A 13,352-nucleotide genomic window follows, 5' to 3' on the forward strand; every position below is an offset into this window, starting at 1 on the left:
TTTGGTTATTCCATGGATGGTAAAGGATAACAAAGGTCTGCGAGCATTAGATAGGTCAACAACAACATTTGTCCCTGGGAATAATTACTGTAGTCATGCGACTGTGAGCATAAAATCTGAACAGAACTAACATTAAAACATATGTATAACTAATGTGTTGAATAACTTGAATAAGCCTTGTAATATTGTTAGCTCCCTTGCTCTTCCAACAGGAGGCGCTATCAAACAAAGCGTCAGTATCGATCGAGAAGCCAAGACAGAAGTGTAAATATTATGATTTCAATTATTTCCATTCACATATGATTTATTTATGTTATTGTTAAACGCAAGGAGTGTGTTTGGATAACTTGATAATGTATGTGGAAGGGTACGTGCTCGATGATCACGAATTACGAGAATTTAACGAAATTTGTCACATGCCGATTTCAAAATGGAGGGTTTGGTGCACATGCAAGAGAGAGTTGACGAAGCGAAATAGTATTATCAATAAGGGAAGCATGACTTGTCGATGAAAGCTCAAAACTTCTAATTGTGGTAAAGTTGCTTGTACATAAGAAGAGCTCTCTCAGTGATTTGGGGAAAGAAAGTCGCACGCCTCACAGACAAAAAAAAAAAGATCACGGAAGAAAAACCGCAATATAATACACTAAGATATGTATGTGTGGGTTGTAAGAAACGCTATTCTACTTTTTCTCAACTACATCCATTGCTTAGTATATTACATTGACCCTACATTGATTATGCTATGTCTATATTGTAGTTACTTGGGCTGAGGGGGTCGTCAGCACAGGTACTACAGAAATGTACCCCAGGTACCTCTCTGTAAACAGAAGTGTACCCTAACCATGGTAATTGTAAAGAATCGTACCCTAGGACGATCCCATTCTGCATCGCAATCAGCGCTGAACCAGTTTCTGGAACACATATTGTCTGTCAAAAATTATGCATGGCAGTGACCATTGTGACTTTTCGTCACGAACAACAATATACCTTTCTTTGGTTGTCAGCATGGTCAGTTGTAAAATATCAGCTCCATATTCGATTTTGTTTGAAATAAGGCGAATAAAACAATTTTTAATGCCCAGAAACCGCTCAAAGTCAGGCGATCTGGAACAATGCCACAAACTGGCTTTGGTTTGGGCTTGAGAAAAGTGTACTCGTCTGCTATTTAGGGTACTGGGTACGTTTCTGTACATTTACTTCGGCTAGGATACATTTCTGTATAAAGAAAAGCACCTGGGGAACATTTCTGTAGTACCTGTACTGACAACAACCCCTTCATCATTACTTGGTGGATGGCTTTTCAGAACGTTGGTGAAGGCACACACCCAGTCCTCTCGAAATGAATATGTAGTGTCAACTATCATAGTGCATTTTAAACATTTGAGGATCTATGTAAACCACAGTTAGCTATAATCTTTTGTATGTGACAATTGTCTGTTTATTTACCAAATAAGAAAACATAGCATTAGCTGCTGATTCTGACTGAGTGATAGAACCAGTACACCATATTTCGTTACTAAAATGTTCTTTTACATCTGTCGCATCAATTTTTTCCTTTCACATTTCCATCATGGATTTTATTAGGAGCACAAGAAAGACGGTTTGAAAGTAATATTGGAATGACACATTTACAGTAAGCATAAATTTAGTTAATGTGACTATGTTTCCTATCCAAAATTATGACTCGCTCGGGCAGACTCATAACTGCATCCAAACAATCAGGCAGTGGAAGAAATGTGTTCCTCACTAACTCATTTTACACGTGAATGATATTTAGAAATCCGTTCTGACATACAACAATGAGTGAAAGTGCTGTATATTGACAAATATGTCAAAAGGAGGCAAAGTATTGCCATTCTGAAACCATAATCATGATTATTGCCATTAGTATTGTGCACATTTGAACGTAAACATTTTGAAATTGAGTGGCACAACAGTTCATGCAGGTCCTATTTTCTACTGCATACTGAGGGTCTAGGAAATGTTAAGGCAGCTGATAGTAACAATCTCAAAATACTATTGGTTATTTAAGAGTACTATCCTATTTCTTTGTCTTATACTATGTATAATAGACCATATGAAGTAGGCCATTTTGTCAATGAATTGCAAATTTACATGTTGGGAAATAAAGTGAGAATGTATTGTGACTTACGCTCTAGAAGTAATCATTAAACATTTTGTGTCGAATATACGTTACCAGAAGAAAATATAGCAATGCATATTGTTTATAAAGAGCATTAGGTAAATAGAGGATACTAAACGAGCTTCCGTGTAGTACCATTTTAATTAAACGAGTTCATGATTTGGTATCAAACGAGTGAAAGCGAGTTTGATACTAAATCTTTAACGAGTTTAATTAAAGTGATATTTCACGGAAGCGAGTTTAGTATTCTGTTTATTACTCGCCAACATAAATTGACAGAAACTGCCGTGAAATTCCGTACAATGTGATTACTCTCAGCTTTCCGCGAGTCAAGCAAGGTCTAGTAAAATTGGGACATCGGCATTAGCATTGTGACGTCACAACTTTGAACCATTCTGACGTCATACGTCAAGCGGTATTACACTAGTGCAATATTGCCGTAAAAGTATTACACTGCAGTATCTTAAACAGGCGGTAATAAACTGGTAATATTGTGCATTCCATTTGTATCATCGTTTTGTGAGCTTTGGATCAAACTCAGCATATATAAGGAGACAAAACTCAAGATTGATGTGTTTGTGTTGGAATGTTATGTACAAATGTTTGGGTTTGGAGGCCATTTTGCTTTTTACTTATTTCTTATTTTACTTATTTTCAGATGTCAAGCAAAGTACCTACAAAGGTGTTTGTTGGTAACCTCACAGAATCATGCTCCAAAATCCATTTACAGAGAATCTTTGAGGCATATGGAAGTGTCGTGGAGTGTGACATCATCAGAAATTATGCATTTATCGTAAGTAACTGGAATAACACTATTCACTTGATCACCTGAATCACTGACAAAGCGTTTACAGTGTCATCAACAGTTTTATGTATTGAACAGGTTGCATATTAAAATGAAGGTAACTTTTCTTTAAATTATAACTCTTGACTTATGTATAGAGTGGACTTCAGTATTGAAGGGAAATCCTGGTGTAAATCCATGGACCTACAGAGTGTAGACACCAATTTATGCCTAAGATATAGTTGAAGTCATTTCTGAAACTACTAAGTTTGAAACTAACACTACTGCCATAGTCCCTTCCCATGAAGGTACCAGGGTACAATAGGCCTTCAGCAACCCATGCCATAAAAGGTGACTGTGCTTGTCATAAGAGGCAACTAACGGGATCAGGTGGTCAGGCTCGCTGACTTGGTTGACACATGTTATCGGCTCCCAATTGTGCAGATTGATGCTCCTGATGTTGGTCACTGGATTGACTGGTCCAGACTCGGTTATTTAGACACTGCTGCCATATAGCTGGAATATTGCTGTGTGCGGCTTGGAACTAAACTCACTCACTCACTCACCCCATGCATGTGTCCAGTACCAGTGATGATCATGATGATACAGCTTATGCCTGGTCTTCAATATCCCCATGCTGGTCATAACAGGTGATTACCTGGTTCAGGTGGTCAGACTTGCTTACTTAGTAGACATGTATGCCTATACTAAAGTTATACCCCAGTTTCATATGTTAATTTTATGCTCATGATGTCAGTCATTGGATTGTCTGGTCCATATTCAGTTATTTAAAAGAAAAGCACTGTCATATGAGTGAAAACTTACTGAATTCAACATTTACCAGCAGACAAAACAAATTTTCTTACCTCACACGTAAATGACGCTGTCTGATTGGCTGAGCACTCTTCTATTATTTTCAATGCACCCCATGTAGAAGCGAGGTGTGTTACAATACACCCTGCTGCCAATAGCAACTCATTCGTGGTAGTTATCTCGAATAACATTGCATTACGCATGATGCATGGAAATTACCGATGTTTTACCAATTTATTACCAATGTTTTACAAATGCAAATTGATGGAAGGGTGATAGCTCTAAATCTGTTTTTCTTGTGTCCACCGTGTCTAGTGCTGGCTGTGAAAAAGTTTGCCTCGCATTCCAATAAATTTTGGCAAACGTTCAAATGTAGTCCCTATGAATATTATGAATGGGAATTACATCATGGTGACTTTACTAAGACAGTACAGGAAAAAACTGCAAGATATGAATCGTTTGATTCACACAGGTTGGCTGAAGTGTACAATCCAATACCCATGCTTCAAACAGTTCAAAATTCACATCATAATAATAATACTTTATTGCCTGACAAGGGAATTCCTTTCACAACAGTGAGGCATACAGCATGGTTAAAACAATTCAAGCAAAGAGACTCGATCACATTAAAGAGACACAAATGAATAAACGGCATGAGAAAGATAACCAGTGTATATTGTAAGAGACTGGTAGGCAGATGCCTTTACCGTTGTGGCTAGGTCTAACCTTCATTTAAAAGTTTAATGCTAGCGGGTATAAAAGATGTTTGGGACCTCTTTGTGCGCACTTTAGGGACGAGGTATCTATGTCCAGAAGGTAAAAGCTTAAAACAAGAATGTAGGTCATGAGACGGGTTGGATAAGATTTTGTTCGCAGACATTAAAACACGCTTCTCATACATATAACAAAAGGGGTGCAAATTCATGCCGACAATTTTTGAACAGGTGGTTACAACTGTTTGCAGTTTGTTTTTGTTTTGAAGAGAGAGGGCACCGAACCAACACTGAACAGAGAACAATAAAACAGATTGGATACAGCAGTTATAGAAGATATTCAAAATGGTGTTGTCAATGTTAAAAGATCTGAGCCTTCTCATAAAATACATCCGTTGTTGACATTTCTTGTATGTAGCCTCGGCATTGTGGGAGAAGGTGAGTTTACTGTCTATGATAGTTCCGAGATACTTGTATTCAGTTACAGTCTCTATCGTTTCACTGTGGATTAGCAAAGGGGCACAGTATGAATTTTGCCTAAAGTCAATTACCATGTCTTGGGTTTTTCTAGTGTTGAGCTGAAGGAAGTTTCTGCTACACCATGTTGTAAATGCCGTGATTTCGGAGCGATAGCCTTCTTCAGAGTCTGTTAGGAGAGCAACTAGTGCAGTATCATCAGCGAACTTGACTGCTGAACAGTTATCTGTAGCGCTCCTGCAGTCGTTGGTGTACAGAATGAACAGTACTGGGGAGAGTACACAACCTTGTGGGGCGCAAGTGTTGATAGGGGTGACGTCAGAAAGCACGTTGTTGACTTTAACACGTTGGGTTCTATGGGAAAGGAAGCTGGAGATCCACCTGATGATAGTAATGTTCACGGAGAGATCAAGAAGTTTCTGAAGGAGAATATTTTACTGTATGGTATTGAATGCAGAGGAGAAATCAACGAACAAGATGCGAACGTAGGAGCGTGGTTTCTCAAGGTGTTCATACACTCTGTGAAGGAGACTCAGTGTGGCGTCCTCTACTCCATGCCGTGACTGGTAGGCACACTGGAGAGGATCCAGTTTGTGGCTAACGTCACTGAGGAGGAAGCTGAGAACGATTCTTTCAAAACACTTCATCAACACGGACGTAAGTGCTACAGGTCTATAATCATTCAAACAGGATGGCTTGGATTTCTTTGGCACGGGGATTATTTCGGATAGTTTCCACATCTTAGGGATACAATGGTTATCCATGGAGCGTTGAAATAATGTGCAGATGATGTAAGCCAGTTGATCGCGGCACTCTTTGAGAACAATACTGTCCACTTTATCTGGCCCTGCCGACTTCCGAATGTTAATTTTCCGTAGACAACGGGTGACGTCACGCTCTGAAATGATGATGTCATTGCTCTCCTGCGGCAACTGATTAAGTATGCTGTTTGTTTCTTCGGAGAAGTCATGACAGTCAAATCTGGAGTAGAAGGAGTTCAGATCACTGGCAAAGGTCTTGTCATCATCTCCACATATTAGTTGTTTAGTACTGTCGCATCCTATCATCTTCTTGACACCTTGCCACACTTGCCGTGTGTCGTTCTGTTTCAACTGAGACTCAAGCTTGTTCTTAAAGTCATTCTTGCACTGATAAACTTTCCGATTAATATCCTTTTGGACGTTCTTCACCCTGATTTTATTGTTTTCTTCAAAGGCTCTCTTTTTTTCATTTAGTAGGTTTTTTAGTTCTTTTGACACCCAACGCTTATTATTCGGATAGGTCTTGATTTCCTTGACAGGTATTACAAGATCCACACAAAAATTAATGTAAGAGGTTACGGTGTCCGCTAATTCATCAATAGTTTCTGCATTCTCCAAGAACACAGCCCAATTTGTGCACTCGAAGCAGCCTTTCAACCGTTCGAGTGAATCCTCTGTCCACATCTTTATAATTTTCTTCGTTTAAGGTGTTTGGTAAGATAAGTACATTGTTCACTGGTCCCTCGGGTGAAGGGAGCATAAACAAACATGGAGGGTACCTCAACTCATAGTCCCAGAGGGACCAGTAAACAACTTATATAATGTTTCCTTAGAATTAGAATTGATTGCTTAGACCTAAAAGAAAAAAATGTGATTCTGACCCTTGAATTCTGGTGCCGACCATATTTTTTTAAGTGGTTTGAATAAAATAAGGTTTTAGGTACCAGTCTTTTGCCCGGCATGGAGAGACATCTGTCATTCTGGTGCCAAGAGATAGAGAAAATCACAATGATAACCGTAGGCTTGATTGAATAAACAATTACACATTGACATGTGTGTCACTAGTTTGTACTTGACTTTTTAAAAAAAATGTGAATAAAATGATTTGGTATATCGTAACGGAATCCAAGAATTTGGTATTTTCACATTTCGTTCTGTCATTTCATTAACCTTTTTAAACCTTTCTAAAATGGCTAGAAATTGAGTCATTGTGTCAGAATATGTCTAGGTTTGGCTCTTCTATTTATTTTCTGCATTATGATCTCATATACCAAATCAAAGGCCTTATATCACAATGCCTCTCATACCATGGTAAAAGCACACTGTTTCATCCCTAATACAATATGGCAATAATTCCGTGTCATTTTCACTGGATAATGTACATTTGATTATACAGGCAGCGATGCTGTTAAAAGACCTCCAAATATATGAGTTCATTTCTGCTGTTTGGTTATGTTATTAGTTGTGTACTCTTTCAGCTTAAGTTTTATATTTTTTTTGTAAGTGTTGTAACAACTTGTGTGTTTGTTGTAGCACTTCGCTGATGCAGATGAAGCTAGAACTGCTGTTGAAAACCTAGATGGATCAAACTTTGAAGGATCAAACATTAAGGTTGAAGTGAGTTGAATGTTATTTCATAATTTGACTGTCGTGTTCTTCCACCCTTCTGCAATATTTGATGATTAAAAAAAGAAAGGATTTCTAGACTTCTATGCTTGTTGTAAGAGTCTGAAGAGACTAGGTGGGTTTGTTTGTGAGTGTAATCATTATTCAAGGTTTAGTCATCTGGACAACATTTTGGCTGTTATTCAGATGGAATATAAACAGTGTTTCCACATCTGGTATATGCCTGAATTTGACTGGCACAAAGTTGGAATGTCCATTACTTTCAGTGATTGTCAATCATTATGACAGGCTAATTCTTAAATCAATATTACAGTTACCTCTGTCAGTTTTATTGCTCATCAAAGAAGATGACGTTTTCACAGTATCATCAAGGTGTTGTCAAATAGAAAATGGCAGCTTTAGAATAGAAATTAAAATGGCCGAAAATAGCTGCATTGATCCATTGCAGTATCCTGTAAAGGCTTCATGCACTATGAAAAGCATGATCACTTGACCAGTAAAAGTAACAAATGACCAGTATTTATAATATTCGCCGGTGACAATGTCCAGCTTTGAAAAAGTGCCAGCGGTCAAACTGATAAGGTCTCACTAGAAATGACGTCATGGCCAAAGACAGTTGGTCGTTGAAGGGAACCCAATATGATTGATAGAGAAAAGGGGTGCTAAATGACTACACTGTCATGTGTCATACTGTGTTTGTGTCAACTCGCCTGTGCCAAGGAAACTAAAAAAAATGTGAAACTTTCATAAGATCAGGATGAGATACATGCTTTAGCAATCTGTATGTTTGCTGACAGTGACTGTTTGAATATGTTTCAGCTGTCACATAGCAAGGTTCGACAGAAGCCAGGCATGGGAAGGAAGGGTGACTGCTATAGATGTGGCAAAGAAGGACACTGGTATGTATGTCAGTGGTCATGATTTGGATTATGCTGTGATACTTCCTGTGTTAGGGCAGTAGGGTAGCTTAATGATTCAAGCGTTGGCACATCATGCCAAAGACCTGAATTTGATTCCCCACATGGGTACAATATGTGATTCGGAGGCCCATTTCTGGTATCCCACACCATGATGTCTCTCTCTCTCTCCCGACCCGTGAAGGTCCCGGGGTAGAATAGGCCTTCAGCAACCCATGCTTGCCATAAAAGGTGACTATGCTTGTCGTAAGAGGCGACTAACGGGATCGGGTGGTCAGACTAGCTGACTTGGTTGACACATGTCATCGGTTCCCCATTGCGCTGATCGATGCTCATGTTGTTGATCACTGGATTGTCTGGTCCAGACTCGATTATTTACAGACTGTCGCCATATAGCTGGAATATTGCTAAGCGTGACGTAAAACTAAACTAAACTCACTCACTCACTCTCTCTCTCCCTCTCTCTCGCTCACTCACTCACTCTTGCTCACTCACTCACTCACTCATTGTGTTTTGCAAAGCATTCATTATGTTTCACAAATCATCTAATATGATGGAGCAATGTTTCAGAATGTTCCCACTGTCATATTTTGAAATCCTCAGCCACTCGTAAGTCAAATACACAATCCTATATTCATGTATATTCATATTGATTTGTATGAATAATCATGATAATGCTTATATGTGTTTCAGGTCAAAAGATTGCCCTAAAGGACCGTAAGTAGAACACTTTTCATCTGTTTATCATCGATGTAAATTTGTCATCCAGAGAAATATGCATCTTTATTTTTGTATGGCCTAATGGTACTGTTATTTGCAATTTATTGCAAGACCAGCTCTCTGATATGTCATGTGTTTAGATAGAGTTGTTACAAAAAACAAATTCTGTGATATACAAATTTAGGTGCCATTCATCTGACTTGGATTATTATGTAAAACTACATTGCTTAACAAACTACTGGATTTTGAGGCACCCAAACTTAGTTTACGACAACACCACAAGAGGATGTGCAAATGCATGAATTTGCCCCTGTCCTATAATGATAGGTTTGAATCCCACATTTATCATGATTATAATTTGTGGTTTGTCTTGACCAACCTTGTCAGAGCTCCAGATAAGGCGCATATTTGCGCATTTTACTCAACAAAAATCACATTTACTCAATTAATTACAAACACAGGAGTACAAAACTCAGAAGAACCACCTAAAACCCAATAGCTCTATTATAGCTTGCATACTTTACTCAATTAACTAAACTGGCTTTCGTGTGATAGTTTGTTGTGTCGCCCAAACTCTATAATAGTGTTAGCAAATGTTAAGTGATGATTATATGTTATACATATACCATTGTGGGCGTAATCACCCTCCAGAGTTTACTGTAGTACTCACGTGACTTCCATGTTAAGTGTTTGAAAATACCTTCCAACTATTTGGCAACACAAGAATTACTAAAATCTTAGGCCTATTCAGAAGCATTTGTATTTATGTATTTATTAGTGTTAATTACCCAATAAGGATAAAAGTACTCAATTCTTTAAAATAGTGGGAGTACACAAAATATTAGTTACGGCTTAAAACATGCAATTACTCATACATAAACCGAAATGGGAGTAAATACTCAATTGCGTGAAAAAGTGTCAGGAGCCCTGCTTGTCATTGTAAGTTCCACCAAAGTGGTGGGACCTAAGTCAAGGCAGACTTTGTTCCCAGATGACCGTGAATCTCCTAAATAACCATGGTGTAAAATACACAGGTAATGTTTGTTTACTGTAATGTTACAGTTTGTAATAGTGTTAGCATAATTTTCCATTTCAGATCCCGACCTCCTCGCAAACCTTCTCGTGATGATCCATACAAGTCTCCCTACAGAGATCCCAGAGATCTAAGAGATCCTTACTACAGAGATCCATATGATGACCCCTACTACAGAGACCGTTACTTGCCTCCTCCCCCGATTGATAGATACAGGCCGTATGCTGACCCGTATGATCGACGCCCCCTTCCCCCACCCCCAAGAGATCCATACTACAGGGAGAGGGACCCCTATGCCAGACCCCCGCCTGAATACTATGGCCGAAGGTCACCACCCCCAAGGTAGGTAGCAGTACACGTTGCAAAATAAAAAAAGTTCTAGACACTGTTTCATATGAATGGAGTGAGTGAGTGAGTTTAGTTTTACACCACACTCAGCAATATGAGTGGTCTGTAAATAATCAAGCCTGGACCAGACAATCCAGTGACCAACAACATGAGCATCGATCTATTGGAAACCGATGACGTGTCAACCAAGTCCGCAAGCTTGACCACCCGATTCGGTTAGCCACCTCTTACGACAAGCATATGAATTGAGACTTTATTGGATAACATTGGACGGAAACTTTTGCAGAAGTCACATAATTTAAGGTAGTTTTTATTGTCTGTACCAATTTTGACATTATTGCCAGGACTGTATTAATTGTCATGTATGTTTTAATAGAAGAACCCGTTAAGATATGAGTGGAAATTGTTCTTCAGCATCCCTTGCTTGTTGTAATATTCAAGGACTTTACAGTCAAGTGGTCGCTGACTTTGATGACACGTCTTTGTATCAAAACGAGTAGATCAATGCTCAAAATATCAGTGGATTGGCTGGTTCAGACTTGATCTTCACTGACCACTAGGCGGTTGTGTAGTCTTGTGGTTAAAGCGTTCACTCATGATGCCAAAGATAAAGCTTTGTTTCTCCTCACGTGTATGATGTGTGAAACCCATTTCTGGTGTCCCGTGTCAAGATATTGCTGGAATATTGCTAAAAGTGATGTAAAATCATGCTCACTCACTCACTCACAGACCGCTGCCACATAGCAGAAATATGCGGAGTGCAGTGTTGGAAAACAAACTGTATACAGAGATGTTGTTCAGTTACGATCAAGTGATAATCCTCAAGTGCAAAACACCCCTATGTATCAATAAACATGTCAAATGCACATTTTCCTTGCCATGTGAGTCAGTCTTTGTCTAGTTCGTAGTGTTGTAAAACTATGAATGTATATTTTGTTTTTCAGAGATCCATACTTCGACTACTATGCAAGAGAGAGACCGTGAGGAGATTTCTAGTCTTTCATGTTTGTTAAAGAATGTCTAAGGCAACATTTAAAAGAATGTTACATTAAACAATTACACCAGTTTGAATAAATGGCAATATTGTATTTGTAGTAACAGGATAAATATCTGTTGTGTACATTGGCAGATCATAAGTAACAGTATTTTGAAATGATCCTGACTGGTCTTTTAGGTATGAAATTGTTTTACTTGTTCTTGTTCGAAACTGATGTTACAAGTGTTCACTTGTTTCCCATCTGTTTATTTTTTAGAGAGATAAAACAGATATTTTAGCAAACTTTGTAGATAACATTTTTGATATTCCTCTATGTAATATGAATGATACAAAATACAAAGAAAGACGACATTTTGAAAATGAGTTTTGCATGACGTCATGATACATTTTTTCGTAACTGTTACAAGAGAAACGTGGGGCATCGTGTTAATCAAATCCACCACTTTAGCAAGTATGATAATTGTTGAGGCAAGTCGTTCAGCCACTTGACTTTCTGATCGGATACCAAATTTTTCGCTCATAAAAATTCTGAATGTGCCAAATTCATATCGCTTTGAACGCTTTACTGGAGCTCTGTAATATACAGTGGAAGTATAAATCCTGTTTTTATTTGCATATACAGCTACCCGCCGCCGCCACCAAAGGCAAATCGTGCTTCGCCAGCGATTGCCCGCGTGCCTGCGCCCTACTGAATCGAGTGCGAGGATAAATGACGTGCGAGGGGAATGGTTTCGTCATGGAATCGATCTTAACACAGAATTTTTTGTTGTCATACAAGAGTTTAAAGACTTTGTTTCTTCATGATCCCACAAATTATGAAATAATTCGCTGACGTGGCTGTCCCCTGAAGCGTTGCAGCATTCTCGTGTGTCAAGAGATTTTTAGTGTTCCATCAGTCTTCATTGTCTTTTAAGTTACATTAATGTACTTTGTATTCTCATATTTTATTGTCTCAGTATATTATTGTTATAAATAAATCGGTTGCGTCACAACAGTTGCATCTTTGTAGAATACTTTCAAAGACGTCAGCAGACAGTGTACGTTTTGAAGGAAACAGGAGAGCTGATGTAAGAAAATTTGGTTCGGAATATTTTTTTTCTAAATACAATAATGATATTTATGACTGGCATTTGAGCATTCTGTTTCCTTCTTGATGTTATTGCCGTGTAGATTTGACACACATCTGTGTAAAGAATCGCGAACGGCATCTTCATATGACTTTCCTCCGCTTGAGCTTCTTTGAGTAATTACCGCAGTTTTCGCTGATAATCCAATGGGGATTGCAATGGTTATTTTCGATGATAGCAGTAATATTGCTACGTTTCTAGAATTTTTATGGTAAGAACCTCTTGAATTTATGTTTTCTATATTTGGACAAATAAATTTCTAAATTTTTCACAATCTCGAACCCTCGTAGCAATATGTTTCCTTTTGGAGGAACGGAAACGCGATGCGTCGTGTTGCGTATCATTGCACCCTGGTGTTGCTTCTTTTTGCTCCTTGTTTATTTCATGATTAAACGTTGCAACAATAGGCAGTATTCTGAATCTGTTTACAGAACTGCATCAGGAGGCAGGAAAGGGACAAGGAGGTTCTTTATTAATCTTGTGTTTTGCCATGCACCAGGTCAAGGATGCCTTGGTTTTTTTTTTTAATTTGTTATTTGTAAGTTGCACACATCTGTCAGTATTAGGGTTTGAACTGGCACTCAGACCTCACTGACTGAAACAAACGTTCTTGATCCGAATATGAAGACATATATACTTGAACATGTTAAAGAATGGCATTTTTTGGCTACAAACATATGATGCACATAATATGGTGTTTTTCATATTGCATCATCAGTGTCTTGGCTAATTTGTAGCTAGTTCATAATTATACTCACACGCAAAAGAAACGCAAGTTTCTATCTGAACTGAAGAACCAAATTTGGACCCCTAATTTCATAATACCTTCTGTACATAGTGATGCTTGGCGATGCTTGGAACATTTTCTGTATCATTTTATAAGATCAATG

The 13,352-nt window shown here is 38.4% G+C and overlaps 1 protein-coding gene across 1 annotated transcript; it reads left to right on the top strand.

The window, feature by feature from the left end:
- The first annotated feature begins 7 nt into the window (after positions 1-7).
- On the top strand, positions 8-12,329 carry LOC137295433 (RNA-binding protein lark-like). Its single transcript, XM_067826800.1, has 8 exons — positions 8-264; positions 2,805-2,939; positions 7,228-7,311; positions 8,140-8,219; positions 8,931-8,954; positions 10,054-10,332; positions 11,283-11,318; positions 11,958-12,329. The coding sequence occupies exons 2-8, from the start codon at positions 2,805-2,807 to the stop codon at positions 12,025-12,027; spliced, it is 708 nt and encodes a 235-aa protein (XP_067682901.1). The 5' UTR covers positions 8-264; the 3' UTR covers positions 12,028-12,329.
- The last annotated feature ends 1,023 nt before the right edge of the window (positions 12,330-13,352 follow it).

Source organism: Haliotis asinina, chromosome 8, assembly GCF_037392515.1.
Source record: "Haliotis asinina isolate JCU_RB_2024 chromosome 8, JCU_Hal_asi_v2, whole genome shotgun sequence".
Taxonomy (NCBI): Eukaryota; Metazoa; Mollusca; class Gastropoda; order Lepetellida; family Haliotidae; genus Haliotis; species Haliotis asinina.